Source organism: Stylophora pistillata, chromosome 8 (assembly GCF_964205215.1).
Source record: "Stylophora pistillata chromosome 8, jaStyPist1.2, whole genome shotgun sequence".
NCBI lineage: Eukaryota > Metazoa > Cnidaria > Anthozoa > Scleractinia > Pocilloporidae > Stylophora > Stylophora pistillata.
In genome coordinates, this window is record NC_142526.1 from 2,216,253 (window position 1) to 2,241,869 (window position 25,617).

At 36.6% G+C, this 25,617-nt stretch overlaps 4 protein-coding genes across 9 annotated transcripts; 3 read left to right on the top strand and 1 right to left on the bottom strand.

Moving 5' to 3' along the window:
* Positions 1-510: 510 nt before the first annotated feature.
* Positions 511-7,749, top strand: LOC111325757 (uncharacterized). Of its 6 annotated transcripts, XM_088729244.1 has the most exons (8): positions 586-1,958; positions 2,271-2,333; positions 3,095-3,980; positions 4,096-4,151; positions 5,274-5,399; positions 5,806-5,868; positions 6,169-6,258; positions 6,699-7,713. In XM_088729244.1, the coding sequence occupies exons 5-8, from the start codon at positions 5,340-5,342 to the stop codon at positions 6,750-6,752; spliced, it is 267 nt and encodes an 88-aa protein (XP_088585370.1). In that variant the 5' UTR covers positions 586-1,958; positions 2,271-2,333; positions 3,095-3,980; positions 4,096-4,151; positions 5,274-5,339; the 3' UTR covers positions 6,753-7,713. The 6 variants fall into 6 exon arrangements, with proteins under 6 accessions (XP_088585369.1, XP_088585367.1, XP_088585368.1 ...); XM_088729241.1 differs by having other exon boundaries at positions 551-1,958; positions 4,096-5,399; positions 6,699-7,744; XM_088729245.1 differs by lacking the exon at positions 4,096-4,151 and having other exon boundaries at positions 587-1,958.
* Positions 7,750-10,062: 2,313 nt separating this feature from the next.
* On the top strand, positions 10,063-14,459 carry LOC111325779 (uncharacterized). Its single transcript, XM_022929670.2, has 6 exons — positions 10,063-10,087; positions 10,517-10,770; positions 11,763-11,862; positions 12,531-12,665; positions 13,300-13,347; positions 13,447-14,459. The coding sequence occupies exons 1-6, from the start codon at positions 10,063-10,065 to the stop codon at positions 14,373-14,375; spliced, it is 1,491 nt and encodes a 496-aa protein (XP_022785405.2). The 3' UTR covers positions 14,376-14,459.
* Positions 14,460-15,099: 640 nt separating this feature from the next.
* LOC111325829 (acetyl-coenzyme A transporter 1) lies at positions 15,100-22,118 on the bottom strand. The gene is made up of 6 exons (XM_022929743.2): positions 21,383-22,118; positions 19,735-20,223; positions 18,666-18,807; positions 17,927-18,093; positions 17,057-17,278; positions 15,100-16,634 (listed from the first exon to the last, which is right to left on the bottom strand). The coding sequence occupies exons 1-6, from the start codon at positions 21,827-21,829 to the stop codon at positions 16,476-16,478; spliced, it is 1,626 nt and encodes a 541-aa protein (XP_022785478.2). The 5' UTR covers positions 21,830-22,118; the 3' UTR covers positions 15,100-16,475.
* Positions 22,119-23,282: 1,164 nt separating this feature from the next.
* Positions 23,283-25,227, top strand: LOC111325833 (uncharacterized). The gene is made up of 3 exons (XM_022929747.2): positions 23,283-23,484; positions 24,297-24,538; positions 24,865-25,227. Exons 1-3 carry the CDS (start codon positions 23,298-23,300, stop codon positions 25,153-25,155), a joined length of 720 nt encoding a protein of 239 aa, XP_022785482.1. The 5' UTR covers positions 23,283-23,297; the 3' UTR covers positions 25,156-25,227.
* Positions 25,228-25,617: the final 390 nt, after the last annotated feature.

Below are 25,617 nucleotides of genomic sequence, written 5' to 3' on the forward strand. Positions count from 1 at the left end.
TTTCAAGTAAGGATACACAAAACAAAGTAACGCCATGCTGAGTTAGTCCATGCAATTTGATTAAAAATAAATTCAATTTAAAAAAAAAAAGAATATCTGTTTCATTGACTTCCCTATGATAACATGGCATCCTTAACATGACTAATTTTAGTATCGTACGACACTGAATCAAATTCATGCACAACACTATCATGTTAACCGTTAACCCTTTTACGGAAAGCTCCTGAATCAACTTTCTCAACACAGTGTGATTGCGTGCAAGCTTGATGTGTGCTGTAACTAAACATCGGTCTCATTAGCATTAAGTGAATTAGGGATAGCATCCGTAGTAAATTTTCTAAATGCATAATTTTTACTGTTCTGATATTGATCATAAGCATTCTTATTGCTTAAGTGACGCAAGTGACACAAAAGGCATTTACAGTCAATTGGAAGGTGTGAGCTTCTGGAAATGAATTAAACAATCGACAACCTTAAAAACACTGAGCTACATCAGTCCGCTCAGCAAAATTCCACGATAAAACTAAAGGTTTTTTCTCTTTAATCAGGTTAGTCAAAATTATCCTGTATGACAGGTACGCATGAATAATGTTACTAAGCATAATGCAATTGTTTACAAGCGGCACTGCATGAAATAAAAACAAGTAGCTATTTTTTGGACTGGAAAGAGACAATTTATAGGGGGCAAGGATAGTGTCAAATAAACGTGTTTGAGGCGCTATAAACATTGGCAAATTAAATATGTTAATATGAAATACTTTTAGGGTGTCAATTAATTAAAAATGCAAACTATTTTCATCGTTACGTTGTTGATATCTTAATTGATAATTGGGGTTCTAATTACAAATAGAAGGCTGGCAAATATCGATGATATTTTCCACCACCTCGACTGAAATCAGTCTAACTATAAAATAATGTCGCAATCAGAGGAGAACGCCATCCAACTGTAGTTTATGTCCACAGATAACACCGAGGTGCTTTCAAATGTTGCTTTGGGGAGGAACATTGGGTTGAAAAATCTAATGAAGAGAACCGCAGTCGAGATCTTCGTCGCAAAGAAATATCGCACGTCTTTCTTCCAATTTTGAAGTTAATGAAGCTCACTGGTGAATGCTATGGGGACCTTTCTTTCGAATAATTTTCGCATCGAAGAAGCCTCTTTTGTCGTCTCTACTGTATGATGGTGGTACTCGGGCAATGGTTCGTTGCAATACAGGTTCTCACAAGTCTTTTTTGTGAGGGTTTTGGAAAACTTCCAACATTTTACTTTTTGTTGACTTTCAGCATTTTGGTGTGCAAAGTCTGCTGTAGTGTCAACAATATGCCTTTTCGTTTTTCCCAAAAGGATAGAAAAGCCTTCTCGCCTTGAAAAACTTGTGAATGACTTAGTCTCACCATCATCTTATTTGAGTGGAGTCAATACGCGTAAACTTAGATTCGCTCTAATTTTTGTGGGCATCTTTTGCACATGCAACTCTATTTGCCTCGCACTTCTTGAATTTTATGGACATAGCTCAGTGGCCCGTTTTTGTCCATGGAATGGGCTTCTTGTATATCGCACGATCCATCTGGTTTTTGGAGCATATAATTGCTTTTCGTGGCTATTACCGTTGGTATTGTTCTTTGCCTCATGCGAAGTACTGATCACAATGTCTGTACATTTAGAAAGAAAAATATCAGAAGAGAGCAGCAAAGGATTAAGCATGAAGTCATTGAGACAGGAACATCTTAAACTCTGTGAAACAGTAGCTCTTGCAGACAAAGTATTTTCCCCAATTCTTCTGTTTGTAGTTTCCCTGGATGTTCCTTTGATATGCATTAATGTTCATCAGGGAGTACGACTGTCATCTTTTAGTAAAAGCGACATCACATTTGTAATAAGCGTTTCGTATTAGTGTATTTTATTAGCTGGAAAGCTAGTATTTATCTTGATCTGTGGAATCAGAGTCAACGAGAAGGTGAGAATCTCCATTGCTGTTTCCAATTGTGTGCTTTTGTGATACCCATGTGTGTGAGCCTTTGAAAAGGGAAGTCACTATATTACAATATACCTGTCACATTTTTGCATACATAGAGGCCAAGTTTTTCAGTCCATTTCTCCTTTCTATGTACACATGTTTTTAGCAATTATTCCCGAGTCAACGTACTGTTCGGGTGGTTTTTGGGTGGTGTTGGAGCTGTATATCCTCTTAATAGTAAGCAGATATCAAACCCTTCCTCTTTAAAATGAGACAATTATTTCAAAATTCTGTGTTTTTCTTTCTCTGTAGATTCATAACTTTTATAACATCTTACAATATGTCAATGTCCCGGATACCAAAGAGCATTTGGAGGTAGGTAATCACCATTCTTCTTTCTATTACCCAGATAGGGGAGTGCTGTATTATCGAGAGTGTTACGATAATTAAAAAGGGGAATCAATTATAACATCTTCTTTTCTGAGGTCACAAGTTCGGGTCTATATTACTCAGAAGTGCTCAGCAACTTAAAAACTTATTTGAACAGGCTTATTAACTAATTTGATGTACTTTTCATGAATGACAAGTCAGAGGCATAGCTAGTTAGAAGGATCGGTATTGATTAACTTGAAAAGTGAAATTCTGAATCAAAGAACGTCCTGTCAATTACGTCGCCTTACAAAAAGCAGCTTTTGTTGTTAATTTTAAAAATAAATAGACGAGGACGAGTTTGATAATGATAGCGACAGCGGAAAATAAATTTGCAAGTAGGAGTATGAGCAGGATAAGGCTTTTGGAATACTTCTTTGGGTTTTTCTTTTTCTTTTCTTTTTTTTGTAATGAATCTTAGCTGTTGCATTTTCTGATGCATCTTCGTGTAGACCCTATCGGAATGTCCTTTGGAGGATCTGTAGTGATTACGAAGTTTCTCGCCCTCTCGGTAGTTTAGAATACAATTTTTTGCATAAAGATGAGTCTTATTTACGACCAATAGGAATTTGGGAGGCTTTATAACTTCGCCAAACAATATACAATCCGTCAATGTTTTGTTAGAAAGCTTCTATTGTTCTTGTAAGTACCCAGAAAAGTCCCCTGAAAGTAATATTTGATGTTTATCTTGAGTAATTGTTTTACAGCTGCTGGGCATAATCATATCTTATATTGCTGTTTTGCTCACCCTGCCGAGTTAGACGAATGGTAACGTTAGAGAGTATAGAACAGCCACCGTCCATAGCATGGATATTGACGAAACGTGGGGTCGAAATGGAGTTTCCTAATGCATTATGGATGATAAAAAGGATCGAAGCTTCTTTGCTTGTGACGCATTTGCTGTTTTTGATGATTTTAATATATATGCAATTTTATTTGCCCGTGTAAGAAAAAATGTCATCATAAATTCATTTCACTGGACAACTCTAAAAGGAGATGTCTATTTCATTGAAATTATTGAAATAAATAGATATGTAAAGGAGAATTTTCCGGATTTTTGGTATAAGCAATTTTTTTTTATAAAAATATTTAAATCAGGTTAGAATTGTTTGTTTCCCTCTTCTTTATTTTCCATTTGGAAAATTTTTCTTCGTCTTCAAATTCAAGTAAATAAAAAGATGCTAACATGAGAACCTGGTATAAGTAGTGATGGCATGGTTAATTTTCGGTTCAAAAGCATTCCTGTTAAATTTTTCTCCTTCTTTTCCTATAAAACATTGATTATTGCCAAACTATTTGCAAAGGTAATCAGTTGAAGTAACCAATCCTATCTTCGACAAACATCCTCTAAATTCTATCTATTCCCTTTTCCAGTTCATTATCATTCATATTTCCTGATGTATTATATATATCTTTCCAGTGTTTCGGTCATTTGGACCTTTGTAATGTAAACATGGGGACTTAAATTAATTAACTTTATCATTCTGGCGAATTTAAGTTGCCATATTTTCATTTCATGATCGTTATTCCGACTAGTACCATAGACTCCTCTTGCTGGATTGATAGCAAATTCAATAAAGAGAAAAAAAGAAGGTAGGGGGTATAACCTTGAAATTTAGGTAACATCTATTACAGATCAATCGTGGCATTTAACAATATAAAAGTTAACAGATGATTAAAAATATGATATATTACTTTTTTCATTTAGATTTGTTTCATAATGAGATGTGACAAATTTACTTCATAAAAGCCTTCCTGGAGAAGGTCGGTGAATAGTTTTTTTTTTTGGTGACTTTCTCTTTTTTCGAGGCCGAAAGTTGTTTTAATGTAAACGCAAGGGTTGTAGCTTGACGTGCCACGAAATCTTTTGAGGACGTCGTGAGAACGAACAGGTGAAAGTAGAGGAAGAAAGCCTAACTACCATTCAGTGAGATAAAACTCGGTTTCATAATAGTACGAGGTTATTTTCAAAACATGGCGCAGGTACACAATCTTCAAATGCAAGGAGTTACAAAACCAGAGATTTCTTCACGAAACGAAACTGAAGGAAAGAAGGAAGGTAGCAGTGTCAATTTAACTAACAATCGCGATATTCTTCGTGGAGAACTGTCCAACAAACTTCTTCCAATCTTGAATTTAATGAAATTTTCTGGAGAATTCTATGGCGATACCTCACTGAGCGAAACTCCACCAGCGACTTCAAACTTTATTTCACGTATTTACTGTGGGATGGTGTTGTTGGGTCAAATAACGATTCTTGCGCAAGCTGTTGCCAGTCTAGTGTACGAAGGATTTGATGAGATGAAGAATACTTATACTTTATTGTTATTTGGTGTTTGGTATTTGCAAAGCGTTGGAGTAAACATTACTTGTCTCTTTGCTTTGCCGATAACTCGTAAAAGGCGTTCTCGTTTTTTAAGATTTATCAGTTTTTTTTTAGAAACAGCAGACTCGGGTGATTTCAGCGGTTTGAGCAAATGGAAATTAAATGCTTTTTTGGCTCTGACATGTTTCGCGGCGCTTACAAACACTACAAGTATCGCGCTTCTTACCTTCTTCGAAGACAATTCGATTGCACGTTTTAGACCATGGAATGGACGGTTAACAATGCGCCTCTTACATGTGCTGATCAATTTCTACAACAGCTTTGCATGGACCTTACCAATTTTCTTATTCGGAATATCTTGCTCGCTCGTATCGGGAATGATTGATGGTTTCCAAAAGAAAGTGATATCGCAGGTTCACAACTTTCCCGACATTGGATCCTTGAGAAAAGAGCACGTAAAATTATGCAAGACAGTTTCGTTCGCCGACAAGGTCTTCTCGCCTTATCTTTTTGTGATATTGTCACTACACATTCCTCTGATATGTTTTAATTTTCATCAGTTGTTGAAAAGCGACAATTCAAGAGAGAGGGACACAATTTTCTTCTTTACTTTCTTATATTGGTGGATGGGCCTGTCGTCGCAGATAGCAGTCATCTTCATGTTTGGAATTAGAGTTCATGAGAAGGTAACTAGAAAAAGGATTGAAATGATAAGTATTATTATGACGATACTGATAATAATTATGATATAGATGATGCTCATGCTGACGCTGCTGATAATGCATTCTTCTCTACAATTTAAACAGGAGATTTTATGGGTTTAATTACTTTGAATATGGGTCTCTATTTAAATGTTATTAACGTAACTTCTCACATACTTTTTTTTTTGTTTTACCTTCATGTTCTCTCAGTATTTAATCATGTTCGAAGATCCCGTTTCGATATTCAAATCATTTTCCCTCTTCCAACTTGGAATAATTTAGTTAATTCGAGTGAAAGGAGGTAATAAAAATAAGTTTTAGTGTTTCAAGCATGTGAGTATCAAACATTATAACAAAAGAGGAAGGATTTCTAGTGTTATTTAATTTTTAGATCCATGGTATTTATGACGCCTTACAGCAGATTGTCGTCGCTGATTGTAAAGAACTCTTGGAGGTATGTTTGTTTGTGTTTAAACAATGCTGGAGACCAAAATGTTGTTTCCTTTGGTTGAAAACGTTTTGACGTTTTGCTATTCCTCCAGGTAAGAAAATTACCCTCCTTTTATAAAAGTTCATTCAGGGAGGTGTTACTGTGGAGGATTTATTAGGACTTAGAAATTGTCTTTGAAACTTTTACATGTGACATGTTATGGTCAATCAAATAATTGTAATAATGAAAAAAGTCCTAGATCAAAGATCTCTTCTACGTTCAAACTAGTGTCATTTGCTCATGTAACATCATTTTGTGGTTCAGTTGCTTCATTTCTTGATGCATCTTCGTGGAGAGCCAATCGGGATGTCCGTGGGAGGACTGGTGGTGATAAACAAATCACTTCTTCTTTCGGTATGTTCGCTGAAATTAAATTCAATAAAAAAAAAAAAGTAAAAAGATTAAAAAAAAAAAATAAATAAAAAAACAGACAACGGCTAACCGCTAACAACAATTACTGCATATGGCAGAGTTTTCCATTGCTATTATTAGAGTATCCATCAAATTAAACTACTATCACTAACTGGCATGGATCTACTATTTCAAATGCTGCAATCTAACTAGCTACGTTACACCCTTTCTATTCCGTGATATATAGTGAGTATAGTCAGTAGCTTACCCGTATTCGTTTGTAAACGAAATAGACCAAAACATGAACCTGTAATTTCGGTAATTAAGTTTTGAACTACCGCGCTCCCGACTTCTATGCGTTATAATCAATTTGGGCTTCTCTATCGTCAAATATCGTTTTACTGAAATATTCTTTGGTCAAGTATATATTTGTTCTTTTTTAGGTGGTTGGGATAATCATCTCATATCTTGCAGTACTGTTAACATTACCGGCATAAATGGCTTTCCTTGACGATGCTGTGACAGTGTAGTGTGGGTTTTTTGGTTGCTATGGGAAACAAGCCAATGCGAATGAAATAGGCGGGGCGTTTTGATCATTTTAACATTTACATGACTCGCGATTATTGTAAATCATCAAGGAAGATGATTTAACTGGATTGAAAAATTAGCTAAGGTAATGTATTAAGTAATCACGTTATCAAGATAATTTGTTTCGTCCTCTTATGCTCCAATGACGAAAAAGTTATGAAGGATTTCCCAGTCTACTAACAGGAGCGATTCTCAAGTGTCAGAAGTTTTGCAGAATTGCTTTATTTCTGCTCTTATTAGACCTGTCTTTGTTAAGAAAACACGCATCATCCTCTCGACCAATCAAGTGATAAATGAACTATTATCGTGACCTTGTTACTTGTGTCCTCATTAACTAATGATGATGTTAATCATTGTTATGCAGTTTGGTTGCTACGATTCTGGCTTTATGACAGCTAATTAGAAGTTGCTTAAGATGGGCGAATTTCTTTGAATTTACAACTGTTACGTTTTCCTTTCGGCTAAGAAATTCAAAAACTGAACTGTGCATTCTTAAAAGTAGTAAAGTACCACGACGCTTCAGAAGAATTTGTATAGAATAGTTAAGAGTATTTCACTCATTACCTCTCGTGTTTAGAATGCAAATGTAACCTTACTATTTAGAAACTGATAAAATAAACATAATAATAATAATGATGATGATATCAATCATTTTATTTATAAAAATTAGTGTCACTGTATTCATAATAATGAATTACTTAACCAATATTATTAGCGAATAGTGATTAATGCAGATTCGGAGTGTTACTATTGTTATTACCAGTATTACAATGTTTAATAAAATCATTAAAAAAATATCAATAGTAAAAACGATAAATTGTTGACTTAAGGCCATTCATAGACTTAATTCCGTTACCTTGACAACTAAGTCGCAATCAAGATGTTGCCACCAAAAGAGAGAGCCATGGAATGAAATAATATCCACTCCAGTCAATGATTTGAGTTGCATTTATCTTCACATTAAAAGCTAATAAAAAAGTAGCGAATCTGCAATTTCCGAATGATTTCATGATCTATTTTCAAACGATTGAGACAAAGTAGGACAAAATAAATATTAAGCTGATATTTCTCACTCTAATACCCTTGCGTCCAGCAGATTTTGACCAAAATGTTTTGGCAAACATTTGATACACTGTCTAACAGACCATAACACTGTTAACGACAACTCTAAGAAAGGTTTCTATGCTTTCCTCGCGGTTTATTGGTGTACCACGAGAGAGAAAAATCTAAACAATGTTTGATAACCTTCCCTTGTCTAGTTTTTTTTCCTACTCTTTTTTTCTGATTCGGAGATTAAAACAATTCTATAAAATCGATCATGGCTATCCTTGCACCTGCACGTAGAATTTTTCAACAACTTGGTCAAGAAGTAATCATAAGAGCCCATCTTTTAAACCTATTGTTTAGGATGTAGCAACAGTTCTTTGATAAGAAAAACATATTGAATTAAATATTTAGAAGTAATTTCTTTGAAACAAGTCGAGGACTAAAAGTTGTTGCTTAAACTGTTAGTACTGCGCTGGTTTCTGACTGAATATGTCGAAGCTCCTTTCAGTTCTAGAACTTTGTATCTGCGTCATTTATTCGTGGACTTGGGCACAGGCAGGTTTGATATCAGCTATTTATTGTAATAATGTTTTTATTTAATTTTGTGTAATGTCTAACACCAGCGAGCGCCCTTATCGCCTTGAGGTGACAACAATCATGTGCACCTTGAAAGAAATTGCGAGTGAAAACAAAACAAGAACAACTTTTTTTAATGGAAATGTTAGAGAGACACCAGAGTTTAAATAAGGTAAAAAAAAATAATAATAATAATAATATTAATAAAAATTAAGCCATGTAGTAGTACTTCAACGGGCCCAAGCTCTCTTATGCAACTCTTTCTGTGGAAGCCTTTCGAGCAAGAAAAGTACACAATCAATCGAATTTTAATACGTTAGACATTTACCCTGCTTTCAAAATGTCAAACTTGGACGGCGCTTTTAATCTCCTCCAGCTTGCGTGGTGCACGAAACAACGAGTTATGTAAGTGCCTGCTTCTTCTGAAATCTATTTAGCACGCAATATTGGAATAAATATAACAAAGATAGCTGCCTCTGTTTTAAGTTTCGGTAAATCCATTTGTTTGAACAGCATGACACAGACTGAAAGGCGACACAATTATATTACGCTTGGATTTCTCAACAACTTGCGTTGCAATTGTTATGAAGGGAATAAAAACAAAATGGAGAAGAATGAACTCAGAGAGTGAAGTTAACCATCGATCATGTTTAATTATAAATGAGGAAACATGGGGGTTTATGAAGTGCATGTCACATCAAATGAATCTTTAAGTTGAAGAGAAGAGACTTAAGCAAGTTCTTAATGATTACGGTGATGTTTTGTGAAATGAAGAACGCTGTTGGAGCTGTTATGCATCCATCTTATTTAAGGTTGAACGAGTAAACAGTACGCTTTGTGAAGTGGGTGGCATACATGAAGAATACAATAGGAAGCAAATAACTTTTTGTTACAATCCAGTACTATAACATAGCACGTGGGCAAGCCCTACTTATTTCCTTAGGAGTTACCATGGTAAAAACCCTTATGTACTGCACGGCCGTGCATCCATTCTATGACGTGTGAAATTTCACTTCGGCTGAAGCCGCAAGGTTCAAAACGTTCTTTATTTTTTCCCTTTCTATCCCAATCGAGAAAGATCTTTTGGAGCTCATAATGAAAATGCAATATGTTAAAAAATACTCGTTTCGAAAAAACAATTCGTATGTAACTCTGTCAAGGGACGAAATTAGTTTTGGAGTTGACAATACTTAAACCCCAAACTCGATCCGAATTACGGCTGGAAACAAAACTGAGCTATCTGATTCCAATTACGGCTTTGAAACGTTGGGGACTTGTAACGATGCTGTGATGTCATAGGCCCTTCGGGCATGCGCAGTAGAATGAAAGGGTATCCCGGATGTCGTTGTTGTTGTTTTACGCCTAGTAATGGCGGGCTTTTATGAGACGTATTAAAGAACCGTTGTGTTGCCATCGTTCTTGTACTCGTTTGGACTACGCTATAGGACTCTTCATAAGAACAGTAATCATTCTTTTCAACTGTCGATATTTCCCAAAACTGTTGTTCAGTGTTTTGAAATCGTACAATTTTCAGAATTTCTACAGAAAGCTAAGCAATTATCTGGTTGTAAAATTCTAGCAAACAACAATTCAAACATGGTGAATCTACCACACGGGTCTCGTAACTACAAACAGTTGATATTTAATTATGTGACAAAAATCAAAATCTTCAATAGATTTAAGTAGATTCAATAGATTCAGTAGATTCAATAGATTTAAAAATCAAAATCTATAATAGAAGATTTTGATTTTTTTTACAATTTCAGAATTTTCCAAATTTTTTAAACAAACCTACGCAATTTTCTTGCTGAGAATTCTAGTGATACACGAGTCAAGCGCGCATGCTAAATCGATGACATGGTCTCATACATGCAAGAAATTTGTTCGATGTTGAAGATTTATAGTTCTTTGCAGAAAGATTTGTTCTCGTAATATTTCTTGGTCTTTTATTTTTGCCTCTATATTTATTCATAGTTTTCGGATAGAAAAAGATTACCTGGTAAACTCTTTTTTTGTTTTCCAAGCTATTTTCATGTTCTCTTATTGGCAGATAACTGTCGTATCTTGAAATACAAGCCTGTTGTTCAGGGATATTCCCTGCAAGGTCACGTGCTCAAGAGCTTTGAGTTAAAGAGAGAAATCGATTGTACGGCGAGGTGTTTCGTGGAACACAACTGTATGTCTTTCAATACTGGCCTCTTGGACGGAAGCGGAACTTACCTGTGTGAATTGAGTGATTCTGATCATGAGATGCATTCCGAAGCGCTAAAGCCTAAATATGGATTCACATACCATGCAACTGAGGTTAGTTCAATGTGTAATTTTAACTCTAAGGTCGACACAAAGGAATTCTTTTTTTTGTGCTCAGAACCACTTCATAAGAAAAAGTGAACTCTTGTGTTATGTGGTACATACTGCAGAGCTTACCCAATTTGGAAAGTTCCTGGCCCCACCCCATCACTCTATATTAAAAGATAATCTTTGGTTACCCGTGGGATGTTGATCCGGGCGAAAACAGACCCTAAGGGAGAAAAACTTCTTCATCATAAATTGACTCAGTCAAGGCTCATCTTTCAAACCGGCAGTCTAAATCCCACAAGGATCAACGAACGCTTTTCATTCCACTAATTTATTCGTGTTTTTCTCGTTGCCATGTTCCCACCAGTAACGTAGCTCAATTTTCTGCCTTTAAAAGTACACACAACCCACAATTCCTCCATTCGCTCCGACGAAGGGCTAACGCTCGAAACGTCAGCTTTTGTAATCGTTACGGTGGCCAATTCACCATTTCAACTTTGTTGATGTATCCAAATTATTTCATTACCCCCACCGACGCAGCCCCAAACAGTTTCTTTAGAAACTATCAGCCTTTTTTCAAGGCTAGTATCACTGAGGCCGTCACTGATGGAACCTCAGTTTGCCGTTATTTCACATGGCATCTCTTACCAAAAACAAAAGTTGGCTCGTGTGTGCTTGATGCTGATGGTTTTGTCTGCTCGTAGTAGAGCAGTTTGAAAATTAAGCTCAAATCTCTGCAGTTTGTAACAGCGTTTTTGATATAATTCTTTCAATCATTTCCCATCCGAAAATGCGAGAAGACGAGACGTATGTCTGATAAAGAATTCGTTTGAGAAAGTTGAGGTTTTTTTTTTGTATCAGTTCGAATCAATACCGTAAGATCTTGACAAGGGGAGACTGAAATCAAGGTTTTTTAAAGACTTGTACACTCACGTTAAAATAGGCAACTTGAAAAAATATTCTTAGACTAATAGTGTTTCTGTTTGCTTAAATTATAGAACGCCTGCATAAAGAATCCGTGTTCTCCAAATGCCTTATGTCAAAATGGATTTACGGATGAAGGATACCGTTGTTTGAGTAATAGAGCGAATTCTCAAGGTATCTGTAACAATAAAAAGGAAAAAAAGGAGATCCCTTGACACCTTTTCGTGTTTTCCTGTTAGTTTGTTGGATTGTTTGCTTGTTGGATTCTTTATTTGTTGAATTCTTGAAATGTTTCTTCGTCTGTTTCTTTGTCGTATCGTTAGTCTTTTGGATTCTTTTTGTTGTTGTTGTTTGTTTTGTTTGTATTGTTTGTTGGTTGAACGTCTTGTTGGATTGTTTGTTTGGTGGTTTGTTTGTTTTTGGACTTTATGTTGTTTGATGTTTTTCGGTGGATTGCTTTTTGTTTTGGATTATTTGTTTGTTGGACTGTTTGTTTATTGTTCTCTTTTATGTTTGTTTCCTTTAGTTTATTTGTTCTGCCTGATCATATAATTGTTGTGACATGCATGTATCAGTTTTGGGTTTAACGATAGCAGTTAAAAATAGAAATATGAATTGAATTCTACAGCTAATTCAATACTCAGGACAGGCCAACTACTTATCTTCCATGGTCTGTAAAATGGATCCTCGCTTTTCGTTATATCTATCACTTTGATTGGTTAGCTAGATAAGTATAACTATAGGGTAATCAATACTTAGCCAAGAAACTAGTTAAAACCGTTTCAAATGACTAGTTCTATAAACTGTAAAGAGCAGCTTTCTTTAACACATTCTCCTTGCAGAGTTTCCAAGTTCAACTAAAAGAAAGGGAATGAGTACCATGTCCAAGCCGACGAGTACCATATCCCAGGCGACAAGCATCATATCCCAGCCAACGAGTTCCATATCCAAGCCGCTAAGCGCAACATCACGTAGTGGTAATAAAACTGACCTTTTCATTTTCTTACACATAGCGCTAGCTAGCTACTTTCCATTCTCTTGATTTTAAAATAGGTTGTCAGTACTTAGTTTTTGCTTGAACTGTTCCAAAAAATTAATTTAGCGAAAGGTTTTGATCATTATCATCATAATCTGACTTTGAATGAATAAATTAATCGTTTTCCTCCGTGAAAGAGGAATATTTTAATAGAATGCGGTAAAATCCTAATAATAAATCATTTTGATGAAAATGATACCGATGACAACGATGATTACAATGATCTTTCTCTATGCCGTCCTCCATAGATATTTACATTGTATTTTAGGAATTTAAGTTTATATTTTATTTTTTGAAGGTAAAAATTGTCAATTGGGACTTATGTTCTGTTATTCTTACCTGTCATTCAACTATCTATTTTTTTTCGTTCATTTTTTGTTAACTGTTAGTGTTTGACGAATTCAATTAAACTAAACTAAACTAAACTATTGCCAAGTTCAACTGACCAAAGTAGTGCGATTTGGGCATCTGGTAAGATTTCTGATTCTTTCAGTGTTGATCTCTTTCAAATTTTCAGAATTCTGCGTCTAGTCTTCAAAATGTTCGCATCTCTAATTTCTCTTCATTTATATTAGCATTACAGAGCTCAATTTTGGACAATGACAGATCCTCTCGTACAATTGGTAACGTCCACGTTTGTCTTTTTATTATCTGGTCTATTTAATATCTGCGTCAGAAGACCAATACATTTTCACTCAAATGTTGTTGACTTTCTTCCGTAGCTTTAGAAGCAACACCTCAGATGTCAAGCATTGCTTCAACTTTCACCGTCGTTCCAGTTCCAGACTTCATAAATCAAACGTCACTTTCGCTATATGTTGGACAAAACAAAGACATTTTCTGCCCTGTGCCAGCTCGCGGGAATTCCAGCGTGTTCTGGATGCACCAGAACTCTCTCGTGCTTCCTGATGGACTTTTAATCGAAGGCTCTTTAGTTTTGAAAATAACTTCTGCCAATTTTAACCACAGTGGAAATTACACCTGCGTTGTGGAAAATGTAAATAACCAATCAGATACAGTATTACTATTAACTCTCCACATAACGTATCCTGACACGTGTAGTCGCGTACGGGCAAACATAAGTGACGTCAGTGGTGATTACGTCATTGATCCAGATGGTTCTCAAGGCAAGGACCCATTCGGTGTGTATTGCAATATGACAGAGAAAGGAGGCGTTGGAGTGACAGTTGTCAGTCATGATTCTGAAAACAGAACCCATGTAAATGGTTGCAAACAATCCGGATGTTATTCGCGAAATATCTCGTACTTAGGTGCCAGTCTTTCGCAGCTTTCTGATCTAACAGAAGCATCTGCTTATTGTGAACAGTTCATCAGCTATGAATGTCACGGTGCTAAGCTCTTTAAAAGGGACAAGAGTTGGTGGGTTTCACGTGATGGCGTGAGGATGAAATATTGGGGTGGAGCCACCAACAAGGACGGCTACTGCGCATGCGGGGTAGCAGGAAACTGTGCAAGGTCAGACAGCGGCTGCAACTGCGATGCGGATGATGCTGTTTGGAGAGAGGACAGCGGATTTCTAACTGACAAAACTCACCTTCCAGTGTCGCAGTTAAGGTTCGGAGACACAGACGCCAGAAAAGAAGAAGGATATCATCTACTGGGCAAACTGATATGTTATGGAATAACATGAACATATGCTTTATTTTCGGAGCGCTTGTGCACCACCTATCTTTATTTTTTTTATAATTCGGTTCTTGATTGATAATTTTTTTAATTCGGTTCTTGATTGATAATTTTTTTTAATCTTGTTTGTTTTAATCTTCTTTTGAATTAGATTACTTTTTATCTTTTCGCTTCTTGATTGATTGTTTTTTATTTAATTCGGTTTTTGATTGATAATTTTTTTTAAATCCCGTTTTAATCTTCTTTTAAATTAGATTACTTTTTTATCTTTTCGCTGATGTTTTGATTAGGATAATAAAATTGGGGAAGAAAAAGCTTGCGTAGAAAAATCTTCCATAGAGACACTGTAAGTTTGAGTTAGGGTGATAATCTCTGAGTTTGTTTGCACATGAGGTCATAAATTCCAAGTCAGTGTCTGTGTTGGAATTAGGAAACGTTATAGTGGTCAAGAGTTCGTCAATTGACGGAACTGAAAACGCCTACGCCAGTCACGAATTTTCGCATTCAAGGTTTGCTGAACAAACCATAGCAACATTAAGAGGGAAAGACGGAAATCTGAAAAGAAAATGAAAAGCAGGAAAGTGTTCTGCTCTGGATAAGACATAAGCAGCAGGGTTCCGGCTTGTGGAGGGGGGGGGGGGGTAAGGGTGGGTGCGTAGTTGCTCAGATATGGACTTTCGCTTCTGCCAAGCTGGTTAGCACAACCCAAACAACACACGTTGCAGGCGTAGTTTGTCGATAACGAACGAATTTTATTTCTATATTTGGAATATTTTCCTTATTAGACGATTTACTTTAGATGATACAAGTGTTTCCATTGAGCTAAAACGTACTAAACCGAAGGACACATAGAGGAAGTTTTCATCCTTATCATTATAAAACTAAAGTTTTTCCCATTCAGTTATGTGGGACGCCACTCGTTGAAGTCTAACTGATTTAATTCATCGTTTAGATCGTTCTGAAGAAATGTTTTAACGAAAGATAGACATGGTGATAACAGCATTTTACAGCTGTAAGTGAATAAGGTACTGCACTGCTATGTATGTACAGTATATTGAGATATAATTAACTCAAACGAAGTTTCGCGTTGCTAAGCAAAAACAAACGAGTTCTAAACTATCTATTTTCAGAAAAGCTTTTTATCTACATGGAAACGTTGACCTTTTTTCATAAAGATGGCTCTTAGTTTACGCAGGAAAGTAATTTATTCACTTCAAATGATTCATTTATAAAGAAACGTAATTTATACTATGTTTAACTAATCGGTCAATGATCTTGTAGAAATACATTGCTTGGAGCATGTAAAATGGCCAAAAATGGTTTGCACAAGAGAATGGTACCAAACGCATATCTGCTATAGTACCTTGACCACAGTATGTTGTTTAGTGGTGTATTAACCCGCTCATCATTTTCAAGATTAGTAGTTGCTTTAAATTCGTAATGACCGTATTACAAGGTTTACATATTATTTTTAACGAATACATTAACATTTACTCGAGCGCTGCAGAGGAAGACCGGGTAGTTATTCCGGGGCGTTCGGCGTAAGTCACAGAAAACTGTTATTTCGACTTTTTTGGACGTTTAGTCCTTGGAAACAGGACAAGAAAAGCACATAAAACACTCCTTAGAAGGTGCAACATTTTTCATATGCTTTTCAAATGCTTTCCACATAAGCTCATGAAATTTTCAATTGGAATAAGTTTGGAAATCGTGTGAAGAGAGTGCCCAGATTTGACCACTACCATTGACAGAGCAAAAAGGGATGTGCCCCCGTGCATACATGATTGTTATCGCATTGAATTGACAATTAAATGCAGCATTGTTCGTTTAACATTTTGATAATGGTAACATTAAACACCTTCTGCCTTTTCTCTTAAGTTTCAGTAGAGCCTCACCTAACAAAGAAGTTTGAAATAAATGGTCTGCTATACTAATGTTGTTCACGATTTTAACTGTTACTACGTATGTATCTCAAACTTGCTATTTCTTTGTTAGCTTCCGTTATTTATCGAAAACACCCCGTACTTGCGAAAACTGTTATATTCTTGAATAGAGAGCGCAGTGCGGTAACGTAAGTTATTTTACACACAGCTTATTTTTTCTTGTTTTACTGATATCGCCAAGCGGATTCGGGTAAATCTTGTAGAGACCTTGTCTTCTGACCTTTCCACCTCAACCATACAATACCAATGACGACACAGACGATGGATTCCACATAATATCCGTCAATCACAGTTTGACAAACACCCCCAGCATTCGTACAATCCTAAAAAAAGAGGAAGAACAAAACAAAACACTGACCATACTAATTCTTGCGTGCTGTTCATTGCGTATGAGGCACGATCATTCACTCTCCCTCTCCCCCCTTAAAATTGGCAAGAGGCTGAAGTATAAACCTGTCTCATGCAAGTAGCTATTTATATTGGGAAAGATTCGTACAATCATAGGACACCATACTTTTGGTATATTTGCTCGCATTCCAAAAAGTGAGGCAAACAAATGCTACACAGCTGAACTGTATGTCTGGAAAAGTGAATCTGATTTTAAATGTTTCTAACAATTATTTACATTGCCGAAGCTTTCACAGTTGCTTCAAGTACCGCAGAGTACTTCAAACTTGTTGGTAGAAAGCACGATACCACAACATGTCGCTTAAACAAAAAATATTTGTGGAATATTTCTCCACACCTTTGCACTGGTCTTGCTGCTGCAGTGGAGTCCAGGCACAGCAGCATCGATACAGTTTGTCCAGGTAAGTCCATCCACCAGCCACAACGCTAGAGTCTGACACCAGTTTCCTCCCAGGTTAGTAACTGTGTTAAGAAGAGTCAGGTAAGTCCCACCAACCCGCGGGTCACTAATCTGGGCGTGGAAAGCCATGAAGGAAACGAACATGCAATACAATGCCACCTGTTGCCAGTTCAAGGAAAAGCGACAACAATTTAGAACACAATGTTATGGCTCATCAGTTTTAAATAACAAAAAGACGTCAAAAAATTATTGTAATCATACGACATATAGAAATATTAGTAAAAAGGGTACACATAAGTTTCTGAATAAACTGTGTTGCCTAGTCGGTAGGGGGTGGGGTTGTTACAAAATAATTTGATTTCATCAACTGAGTTGATGATGTAAATTGGCCTCGGTGAAGAGTTTTTTTAATGCTGACGTTCCAGCGTTGCTTCTTCGGCAGAGCGAATGGGCTAACGAAGGGCTAACGAAGGTTGACGAAGGGCTAACGCTCAAAATCTCAGCTTACATGTATTATGTAAGTCACAACCTGTGTTGATGAGTAGCTAACCAAAAAAAAAAAAAAAAAAGAAAAAAAAAAAGGCAAAACAATTAAAGTTCATTCCTGGTCAAAATTTACTTCTGTATACCACTGCAGACTTTTCACAACCAGTACTTATTTACACAAACATTCAAAATTTTTCTTTAATGTATAGCACGTGAGATTGTCTCAAAAGATGACACTTTTTTTTTTTAATCTGCATCACTGATGATCAACAGTTCCTTGAAATTATTCAGGAAAAATCTTAAAAACAAATAATACAGTACCTGATGGATTGCATACACCAGCAGAATTACTATGTAAAAGTGTAATGGAAAAAATTCCTCCCCAGGTCCACGCACAACATTAGCCCACCAGACACACATCATGATTACCACACCCATGAACAGTCTGTACGGAAATGCCTTGAGACCCAAATCAAGAGGACGCGGACCTACGAGGAGGAACAGAGATTCTTACTAAAGAAAGAGCATAACAATTTCAGATCCCACCCACCTCCCCTTAAGAAAGTATCCTTAAACCTTTACATTCTAACATCGGCATGCATATCATCCATACTGTTCTCTATGCATTTCCTGGCTGAGGTGCAGGCAAGGTGAATTTGTTTAAGAAACAATTTCTTGAGCATTTTTAGTTGGTGATCATATTTTTTTCCCTGATCTTAATGTGTGATTCACAGGTGATATTGTAAGAAGAAATTTGAAGGTAGTTTTTCTTAGAGGGCATGTTTTCCTTCAGCTTTTTATATGAATTTTTTACAAGTTTTGAGATCTTTCTCAATACAATGAAAACTGACGGTGAATACATGAATATCAAAGCAATCTTCACAGTAATGAAAACTACTAATAAGTGGTAGTGAAAAAAGCACCTGGAAGAAATGAAAACTGTACACAAGCAAACTGCTAGTACATTAATGGACATATATGCAGTCAAGTATCGTGTGGTAACGTATTTGTCATGTCATCTGAACATTGTTTTTGAAGAGTCACATGCATATATACCAACCTGCAGTATATCTGCTGATATAAAGAGGCAGCAAAATCTGTATGGGGACCATGGGAATAGCAAGGAGAGCCAGATTCTCCTTAGGAACTCCTGCTTCAATCAACTTGAGACCAGTCACAGAATCTGCTGCAGAAAAGCCAACCTGAATATCAAGCATTTACGCATGAATTCAAGTCAAGCATTTTCTTTGTACAATTAGGGAACCTGCTAACTTATTCCTAATCCTTAACTTGAGAAGCCACAGGGCTTTTACATAATGGGCTCCCCTAACAAATATTATAAGTAATGGTTTAAAGATAGAATAACAAAAACAACAACAACAACAACAGCAACAACACACAAAATAAAAGAACAATGGCCCTTCCTATTTCTCTGGAAAAAAATGATAGAGCAGTATGGATTTTTACTTCAAAAACATACTTTGTAACCATAAACTATGCAAAAAATCAAATCTATCAAATGTTGCATATCAAAAAAATAAAAGAGGGAACATTTTCCAGGGCACAAATTATGGGGTTCCACTGTAAGAGTAAACACAGTTGTCATTAGAAAATGTATATGACCTGAGCTAAGTAGGTGGCAGCATTGAGTTATGCTGTGCAAGCAAGGTGTTTTGCAAGTTCTGGAGAGGTCCTGGGGCATGCTCAGTTACTATAAAATTTGAAAAGTGATATTCTCCAAGCCAGTCAATTTCTTGCATTTTAGGACATATTTGCAGGGCTTGACACTAGCTTTTCAACTTACTAGCCAAGTGGCTAAAGAGAACTTGGATGTTACAACAATTTCAGTATGTTTACTAGCTAAACTGGCTAGTAGAAATCAAAAACCACTGGCAAAAACTGAATTTCTACTAGTCTGTGGCTAGTTGGCTACCGTTGGTGTTGAGCCATGATTTGAGTGACATTTTTTAAGCAGATACTTGTGTTAAAATCAATTAAAAAATATATCTATTTACTAGCTTTTGTCACAATTTACAAAGTAAAACTGGTCTGACAGCCAGCAAGTTTGTGCTGCCTCACGGCCTCAAGTGACAACCCTAAAACGTGAACACCAAGTTAATAAATATTACCTTAAATGTAAGCAAGATGGCAATCAAACTCAAAATACTGGGACAGCGCAATATTTTTCCCAATGTCTTGTACCCATCTACTACTCCTTCCACAGACTCTTCTCCATGGAGTTCTTGTTCTGACTTTTCTCGTTTCAGCAACCCAACTAATGTTGTGGTGATTAAAAAAACAATTCCCCAAAAATAAAAAAATCCTGAAAAGGTGACAACTCCATCAGATGATGGTTGTGTTCTAAGATATCTGTTACTGAAGTCTGCAGAACTAAGAGCTAAGAATACAACATTTCCCATAAAGAATCCTGCAGTTTGCCCAACTGTGTTGCAAGTTGATGCCCAGCCAACATTTTCTCTGGACAACATTGTCAGTGCCCAACCATCAACAGCTATATCTTGAGTTGCAGCAAGGAAATTGAGACAAAAGAAGATCCCTGTTAGAAAGACAATACTGGGCCCTTCTTCATCACTTTCACCCAACAGTTTGTTTATGTGCTGAAAAAAAAAAAACAAAAAAAACAAAAAAAACAAACAGTGAACACTGAAGTATGTGTCAGTACTATGTGTAGTATACGAGAAAAAGTATATTTTGGACTTGGTAACGAAATATAGATGGATGTTAGAAAAATTTCAGTGTAAACCCAAACTGTAGTCCCAATTAAGGTGTTATGATATGTAGAACCTTCCAGAAGTCAACATTTGCTTTTTCTTCAATAAGACCATTCTTGAATGTCGATCAGCTGATCTTTCTTATGTAACTCTTAAAGGCTATGTAACCCTCGGATGATATGTAACTTTCTGGACTGATTATGTAATAATCCAATCTAGAAATTCCAATCTAGTTCTCGAGTTACACGAGTGAACATTGAGATAAGTTAAGTCGTTGTTGTGTTGTTGCTATATCGTTAGCTCTAAAGGTAACCTGCCTCTCAAGTAATTAAAGTTTGTGTTCAAAGAAGCGTACTGGACTCAGACTCCCTATCTTGCTCTCTCACGTTGTAAAGGACAAAACTCAAGGGGAATGTATTGGTTCTGCCAATGTTTTCTTTATCCAGGAAATGTATGCATAATGAGGTAAGAGGGTGAGTGGAAATCTTGCCAAGATGTTTTTTGTCTTGATATGAGCATGGGAAAAGGAAAAAATTCTAAGGAATTTAATCTGTAATCTTTGGCTTCCACACTTTGATGATGATACCACTGAGCTACAGAAAACTCTACGGTGAGTCAGGCCATAACTTCGTTTATATGTGACATACATCCTGAATACTAAGTGCTAGAATTAGCAAATTGGTAAATCTCAAATTCGGTGATAAAAAAATTAAATATAATTTTCGATGAAAAGACAAATTCCTTGAGTTCCACAATACACCTTCGTCAGTAGGGGGGCAAGATGATCCTTTGGTTTCATTCGTCAGTAGGGGGGGGCAAGATGATCCTTTGGTTTCATTCGTCAGTAGGGGGGGGCAAGATGATCCTTTGGTTTCATTCGTCAGTAGGGGGGGGCAAGATGATCCTTTGGTTTCATTACAAATTGAATTATATTTATGATGAAAAATCAATAAGCAAAGTTTGAGACAAACTTCTGTACAGCAGAATGACTAAGCATATAATTACATATTTGCATGAACGCGTGTACAATAAAAAAGCAACTTACCTTTGAAAGCACAAGCATAAAAATTCCTAACAAGTATTGCACAGGAACTAGCCATGATTTTCTTCGGCCAAATCGCGAAAAGTAAACAGTGTCTACGATAGGCGCCCACAACAACTTCATGCTAAAAGGCCAAAATACGAAGCTAAACGTGGCTTGATCTTTATAGGCGACCTTACGTGTTTGAAGCAGCATTGGCATGGCACCGGCCAGCCCAAGAGGAATTCCTTGAAGAATATACAGAAATGTAAGAACGGCTATATTTCCTTGGTCACCCTTAAGACTTGCCTGATGAGCTTTCATGTTTTTTTCGCCAGTTGTCTTTTTGTCTATACCGTTCGTCGTTGAGCGAAAGTCTACATGGTCGCTGTTTCGTTCAATTATTTCCTCGTTTCCCAAAGAACTAGTGCTTCTCTTAGCAGCATCGGCGGATCGAGATCTTGTCATCATATTTGAAATCTTTCATTTAGTTGGTTTAGCAATATCCCTTGTTCAACTGTGATCTGTATTTAGAAATTAACATACTTAAGGCACGGTAGTCAAACGTGGCGAGCTCACAGATATGGATAAAACTACGTGTGTCATAAATAAAACACAGACGGGTGGAAAAGTATCCGCTGTACCTCTGCTGATTACTATAAATCGTACTCAGTCTCCCGACGACGTTTGCTCGGCCGAAAAGCCATGACAGGTAAACTAGTACCACGGGTTTGCATCTTCGACTTCCCTGCGTTTTGACTGAACAATCGATTGTGGAAGCTGCAATCAGGGGAAAACAAATAAAATATCCACTTTTTCAAGTTCCTGAAACAATATCTAGTAGAAAACACAAAGGATAAAAGTTATAGATAAAAGGATAAAAAAGATAAAAGGATATATGCACTTTAATGTACAAAGTTAAACACAACCGTAGCCGATACAATGAATATATAAAGTTCATATATTTTGAACTGCGGTATTAGATACGTATGATGCACGATCCTCGCAGTAGCTAGCGCTATTTATGCAATAGCGAAAATCAGACCTGAAAAAAAAAAAAAAAAAAAAAAAAAAAATTTTCAGGTCTGATTTTCGCTATTGCATAAATAGCGCTATCTACTGCGAGGATCGTGCATCATACGTACAACCGTAGCCCTTTGAATATTTGTAATATATTCCAGAGACACAACGCTTCCTATAATTTAAGACAGGCCGACTTTTCTATTCCTAGATACAACACAATAACTTACGGCAAACATTCACTACGCTATTTAGGACCTAAATTATGGAGTAAACTGACAACTCTCGACAGATCAGCCACAACATTAGCTAGTTTCAAAAACCGCATACGTAAGCGTGACCTCAGCTCCCTATTAGATGATGGCTGCAGGAGTTGTGCTCTATGTACTTCTTAATTTATTTCATATCTTTTCTCATACATGATATGACTTAATTTTATTCTTAAGTAGGTAATATTCTTTGTAAATAATCTTTATCCATTTTATTTGTGTCCCCACATTAGTATGGGATATCTCCCAAACTACGTTGTTAAGAGGCGTTTACACAAAGAGGTGTGCTTTTTCAGTGATTTCAGGCTGTTAGAAGCAGAGATTTCTAACAGGATGTGCCAAAGAATACGCAAGCATGTGTCATGCAGTTTGGCTTTATGTTCGATGAAAGGTTACGTTTGATCCCCGTTTTTTGGAAATTCTGTTGGACGACGTTCGTTTGCCATCTTTTTCTTTGAAATTTTGCTCGGGAAATCGGGGTGCGTCCGCCCAAAACTTGATCGTTCAGCGTATGCCTGTCGTTAAACCGCTGAGTCACAGTAGGAGAGCATGACTAGAGCCAGTCTTAGCCGGTGCGTTTCTCAAGCGCGCGCTTTATACATTATATGACGTCATAAAGAAGTGTACTACTTCGAGAGAAGTGCGAGAACATGCAAGCGAGAGGCAATTTAGACTCAGATTCCCCATCTGACAATATAAGCAAGTTTAAAGTTGTTGTTTTGGGTGATCAAGGTGTAGGAAAGTCAGCTTTAGTGTGGAAGTTTGTTTATAAAGGATATGAAGATAAATATCTGCCGACGATTGGAATTGATTTTTTCACAAAGATATGCTATCTAGGTAGGTAGATTTTAACAATGCAATTACTAATTTTTGATTTAAATACTTTTTAGGTCCGAAAGTAATAACCGTTTCAGGAGAAGCAGACTTGTTTATATGGTTAGATACGAGGTGCTCCCACAGTGCTGCCCAAATTGAGCACTGATATCCTTTTTAGTAAGGGAGGAGGCTCGTTTCATTGTGATAGTTCTGTCAACTACTCGATTCTTTAAAACACAAGATTCTTTATTCGCGCACACGCTAATCCAAGTAATAAAAATGTAGAGTCAAAATTCACGTGTTTTATACCTGCGGGCATTTTGCATATAATTACGGTCACACTACAATATACACTAATTAGCAACGATTCTATTGTGATAAATCTAAATGGCGGCGTGAATTGCTGATCATGCAACAAGTTCTTTAACTCTTTCACCACTAAGAGTGACTCGCGTCCAATCTTCCCTCACAAAATCACTTTTAAATCAAACATACGGGGCACGAAAATGAAGAAAAGTATTGCCTTTTTATCAAGCTCCTCATTCGTAAACAAATTCTTCTTCTGAGTTTACTACACCTTTTTTAAGAAAAAGGGAGAGGGGAAGTCTGTATCTTGAATCGTTATTCCAGTGCCAGTATATAGGAACTATTCAGTCCTCTACCTATCACCATTAGAACAAAACTCTTCAATCTTATTGCTTTATTTTAATGAGGAAAACGATAAGGGGGTGAGAGGTGGGGGAGAGGCCAACACTCTCTAATTTGGTCTAATTAAATAACACTTTGATCACTTTGTACCATGAAAAAATAAAAGTGACTTCTCGAAATTTCAGATGGAATTGCTGTCCGTCTTCAAATCTGGGATACCGCTGGTCAAGAGCGTTTCCGTTGTCTCATACCTTCTTATCTCCGTGACTGTCACGTTGTCCTGGTTTGTTTTGATGTGACAAATTGCTGCTCATTGGACAATGTCCCCGAGTGGATCGAGCTAGCACTGAAAGAAAAGTTTGGTCACACAGATGATTCGTTGATTATTCTGGTGGGAAATAAAGTGGATGACAAAACTAATCGGCAGGTGGGTTATATATATATATATATATATAAATATTACGAGAGGAAAAAAGGACGTAACTACATTTCCCGACAAGCCTGTTTCGTGAATCGCTTCACTCTTCAGGGGTTTAATGTAGTTACGTCCTTTTTTCCTCTCGTAATATTTATTCTGCTCTGCTTCAACGTATTGAGCACTGTTCCACGCGAAAATCGACTTACAGACTTCCTATATATATATATATATATATATGAAGATTACTACCAGTTATAATCGAGATAAAGATCACTAAAAAAAGTTGGGCTTCCCTCTTAGAATCAGTGCTTTACGCTATAACTTCTCTGTCTCAGATTTCTTACGACTGTGCCAGTTCTGTTGCGGAAGTATTTCGAGTTCCCTACGTGGAGACTAGCGCTCTTACGGGATATAATGTCGAGCTGTTGTTTAGGAAGATAGCCAAAGAAATGTTTGTCAAAGACCTGGAACGGAGGCAAAGAGGAATCAGATCTAGAGACCGTGATCTGGATGTTGTCGAGGAAAGAGTATATGTAGACAGGGGTGTGATAAATCTTCAAACTACGTATGCAGAAGAGCAGAAGACAGCTATTCCGAAGAAACGTCGATCGTGCAAATGTAGTTAAGATTCGTAAATTGCTGTATACTATGCCCAATTATGTCTCTTTTGTATCAATAAAAATTATAATTTGCAAAAATTTTGATGGAATTTATGGAGTAGTCATAACATTATACCGGTAAGTTTGATCGTTTTTAGAGTTTTTTCAACCAATTTTCATATACCCGCAAAACCATGAGATTGATAGAAATGGCGAGACGTCCCGTTACAAAATTTTTGATGCACATTTAAGCTAAAAAATCTCCCAGACTAAATTTTCGCCAGAAATTTTCTTGGATTGTGAAACTTTTCTCTTAATTTTGGCCCAAAATAGAAGAGTGCTCAACTGCAAGTCCATGGCCCACTGCTGTGCCTATTCTACCCAATTTCTAAGACTCTTATGTTTTGAAATCGAAAGAGTTCGAATTAGGTAAAATACGCTCTTTATTGCTCAGGTCACCTATCAAGGGTGTTTATCTGGGAGACTATT